Here is a 4,583-nt window from a genome sequence, read left to right on the forward strand (position 1 = left end):
TAATCTGCATTTCAGACTCTGAATCACCAAAAAAAAATTGCACTTTACCAGACTGAAGATTCAGCTCTGATCACCAAACAAACTGCATTTAACCAGACTGCAAAAATCAGCTCACTAATCAGCAAACACTTCTATGAGCTCTAATCACTAAAAAAATTCAGCTTTAATCACCAAACAAACTGCATTTAATTCTAATCACTAAACAAGCTGCACTTAACTAGACTACAATAAGCAGCTCGAATCACCAAAAAAAAAAAAAAACAACAAAAAAAAAACTGCACTCTGCCCTCCGAATCACCAAAAATACTGCAACGGCATTATGCACTAATGACTGCAAAAATACACTTAACCATACTGCAAAAAAAAAAAAAAAAAAAAAAAGCACTTATACGGACTGCAAAAATCAGTTCACTAATCACCAAACACCTCACTAATCATCAGCTCACCGAAAATCAGTTCACTAATTATCAACTCACCAAAAATCAGTTCACTGATCATCAAACACCTCACTAATCATCAATAATCAGACTTCAATCAGCTTAATTATCAGTCACTGCAACTGTTGAGTCTTTCATGAGTATTTCCCACATCATTGTCATGAATATCAACCTCAACAACACTCAACTTCTGCTTCAATTCATGAAATTGAGAAATTGATGAAGTTGGTGATAACCTGCTGGAAATGGGACAAATTCGGCTGATGATTCAAGCAACATTTTGGCGCCAACTATTCTGTTTTTTGATTAGGCTGCAGTAGTTGATGCAGCAGTTATTTGGCACACTCAAGTTACTTTTGTATGACATGTTTAGTTGGGATTAAGACATGTTTTGGTAGATTTTTTTATTTAAATTCAAATGTAATATTTTAGTCCTCTGCAATAGTTAGCTTAGGTGAAACAGTGGGGCTGTTTTGTATAAGTGTATCTATGTTCAGTGAACGAAAGATAGAGAACTTATATTTTCTCAGCTTATGCCATCTCTTTCCATTGCAAAACACTCTCATTTTCATACTCTCCAGCACACTATCTGAACCAACAATTGGTATCAGAGCTCTACTGATCTTAAGGGCCTAATAAACTCATCCCTCCTCACCCACTTTCTCAGCCTCTATTACGGTGAAACTGCCTGTTAAACTCCACACAGCCTGATTCAATGGCACAGCACACAACCTCCCTTACTCCTCCAATCTTCAACGGTGATCAATACCACATATGGGCTGTCAAAATGAAAACCTTTATGAGGGGACAAGGTTTATGGCAGTATGTTGAAGAGGACAAACAGCCACCGGCATTGGGGCCAAACCCCTCTCTGAGTCAGATTAGGCTACATGATGAGGAAGCCACCAAGTCACCTAGAGCCTTGTCACATATCCATGCAGCAGTGACTGAACAGGTGTTTACAAGGATCGTGGCATATGAGGCAACCAAGGAAGCATGGGATAAACTCAAAGAGGAGTTCGGTGGTAGTGATACAACAAGAAACATGCATATATTGAACTTAAGGAGGGAGTTTGAAATGCTGAAGATGCAAGAGTCAGAATCAGTGAAGGAATATGTAGATACGTTGATGAATGTGGTGAATAAAATCAGGTTAATGGGAGAGGAAATGACAGATAAAAGGATAGTAGAGAAAGTCCTAGTGAGTCTACCCGAGAGGTTTGAATCCAAGATTTCTTCACTTGAGGATTCTAAGGACTTGTAACAAATCACTCTCACCGAATTGGTGTATGCCTTGCAAGCTCAAGAGCAAAGGAGATTGTTGAGGCAAGAGGACTCAAGTGAGGGTGCAATGGTGGCAAGACTCAAAAGCAAACCTGGTCAGGGAGGAAGCAAAAGGCCTGCTAGAGATAAGAAGGGGAAGGAGAAAATGGCCAACCAGTGGAGCAAACCAAGTGGAATGAAAGAGTTTCCACGGTGTACTCACTGCAAGAAAAAAGGTTATGCTGAAAAAAGGTGTTTGTTCAGACCTAACATTCAATGTAGAGCATGCAAACAATATGGTCATATTGAAAAGGTGTGCAAGAACAAACCAAACTAGTCAACACAGCAAGCAAAGATTGTTGAGGATCAGCAGCCAAATTCAGATTCTAAGCAATTGTTTGTGGCTTCATGCTGTGCAGTTCAAGCCTACAATGATGCATGATTGATAGACAATGGCTGCACTAATCATATGACAGCAAACCTAGAGGACTTTGTCAACTTGGACAAGTCATACCATTCCAAAGTTAAAGTTGGAAATGGGGAGTTTGTGGCTGTCAAAGGAAGAGAAGACATTGTTGTGCAAACAAGTTCAGATATCAAACTAATCCCTAACGTTTTGTATGTGCCTAATATAAGCCATAATTTGCTTAGTGTAGGACAAATGTTAGAAAGAAAGTATGCCCTGCACTTCCAGGATCAGTTTTGCACAATCCTGGACAGTGAAGGCAGTGAGTTAATGAGGGTTAGAATGATGGGAAAAAGCTTCCCTATTAGGCTGAAAAAACCAGAACCTAAAGCTTATACTGCTGGTTTGAATGAGTCAGAATTATGGCACAAAAGATTAGGCCATTTTAATTATCATGGTCTTAGGGAAATTTAGACCGAAGAATTGGCCTAGAACCTGGTAGAAATTGTAGAAACCAAGGTTGTATGTGCTACCTGTCAGCTTGGAAAGATGAGTAGACAACCATTCCCTGCAAACAAAGCTTGGAGAGCTACTGAGAAGCTCCAGCTTATATGCAGACACCATCTCTAAATGGAAGCAAATACTTTGTTCTATTCATTGATGACTGGTCCCGGATGTGCTGGGTTTACTTTTTGAAACAGAAAAGTGAAGTTACAGCTATGTTTGAAAGGTTTAAGCTGCAAGTTGAAAACCAAACTGGATTTAGCATCAAAACTGTCAGAAGTGACAATGGGAGTGAGTATACCTCCACTGAGTTTGAAACAATCTGCAGGCAAGCTGGAATTGTGCACCAGTTTAGCAGTCCCTATACTCTACAACAGAATGGAGTCAGTGAGAGGAAGAATAAGACTGTTATGGAGATGGCCAGGTGCATGGTTGCTCAGAAGAAGCTGCCCAAGTCCTTTTGGGAAGAGACAGTGAACATAGGGGTCTATTTGCTTAATAGACTCCCCACCAAGGCCTTAACTAATCAAACACCCTATGAGGCCTGGTATGGAGTGAAGCCTTCGGTTAGAAATCTGAGGATTTTTGGGAGTGTGTGCTATGCACTCATTCCAACAGTTAAAAGAAGCAAACTGGATGAGAAGGCCATGACAGGGATCTTTATAGGCTATAATGAGCAATCCAAGGCCTATAGAGTCTATGTTCCAGTAACCAAGAAAATTCACATCACTGGAGATGTGGAGGTAGATGAAAGTGGGTTCTGGAACTAGGAGAAAAATGAGGTTGAAGCGGACACAAGAGGGTAGTTGACAGACATAGCAGTGGGTAGACATGATGATCCAGAAGAGGCAGATTTTGATGAGGACTTTCCAGTTCAGGGAACAAAGACTTTGGCAGAGGTTTATGAGAGGTGCAATGCAGCCTTACTTGAACCTGCAAATTTTAAGGAGGCTGCCAAGTCAGAGGTTTGGAGGAATGCATTGGAGGAGGAGATAAAAATGATTGAAAATAATGGCACATGGGAATTAGTTGACGGACCAGCAACTAGGAAAGTAATTCAAGTCAAATGGATTTACAAAAAGAAGCTGAAGGCTAATGGATCAATGTATAAACGTAAAGCAAGATTGGTTGTTGATGCGTGTTTCCTACAACATGCAAAATGTAGCAAGTATACTAATCGCACAAGTAATAAAATGATGAGTAAAAGTAGGTTCACACGCGGGGATTGTAGTTAAGCACTAAGTTTTCTATGTTATCAAGTTGAAGCAAACGATTCTTTGGATTGATGGGAGCTAATTGCAATAAACTTAACAATAAATTTTAAACTACAATTTAACTAAAAGTGCAATATTAAAACGGATAATCAATTCAAGTAAAAAAGGTGGGTTTTGACTTCATTTGGATTTTAGGGTTAAACCTAAAAATTACACTACAATCACATTCATACGCAATGGTTGTAAATCGAACTCACTAGATGTAAACAAACCCTCTCGAGCTATGTTTTCCTATTCTCCTATTAACCTTCCGCACCCAACAATTTGAAGGTTAACAATTCCAAACTCATTAAGCAAAAGAATCCTACAATGATTTCATTATTCTTGAATCTATCTCAGCATCCAATATTATAATGGTGATTACCCAAGAAGCTAACATGACTCATTTCAATCTCATCATGTTCATCACATAAAGCATTAAAACTCAGAGTAAACACACAACCAAAGCATACTCATATGAAAATAAAACAATCAAACACTTAACCCATAAAAATCCAAACTAATCAAACCCTAACCCAAAAATGGTTAGTTCATAGCTAAATCAATATACAAAACGAAAACACAAATAATCAAGTTGAACATAATGAACTGAGATAAAGTTAAGAAATCTCCCAAAAGATGAATCCCTTAGTTAGAATCGAATCTTACCCTGTTACAATCCAAAATCGCCTAAAAACTCATCCAAAGAATATGTAAAAG

At 38.7% G+C, this 4,583-nt stretch overlaps 1 protein-coding gene across 1 annotated transcript; it reads left to right on the plus strand.

Annotated features, from left to right (window-relative positions):
* Window positions 1–1,152: 1,152 nt before the first annotated feature.
* LOC116137347 lies at window positions 1,153–1,701 on the plus strand. The gene has a single exon (XM_031423035.1). The coding sequence runs from the start codon at window positions 1,153–1,155 to the stop codon at window positions 1,699–1,701; it is 549 nt and encodes a 182-aa protein (XP_031278895.1).
* The last annotated feature ends 2,882 nt before the right edge of the window (window positions 1,702–4,583 follow it).

The sequence above is a fragment of the Pistacia vera genome, unplaced genomic scaffold (genome assembly GCF_008641045.1).
Source record: "Pistacia vera cultivar Batoury unplaced genomic scaffold, PisVer_v2 Contig323, whole genome shotgun sequence".
Taxonomy (NCBI): domain Eukaryota; kingdom Viridiplantae; phylum Streptophyta; class Magnoliopsida; order Sapindales; family Anacardiaceae; genus Pistacia; species Pistacia vera.

Coding starts and splice junctions, on each gene's coding strand:
- LOC116137347 (XM_031423035.1), top strand. CDS start 1,153: ATGGCACAGCACACAACCTCCCTTACTCCTCCAATCTTCAACGGTGAT.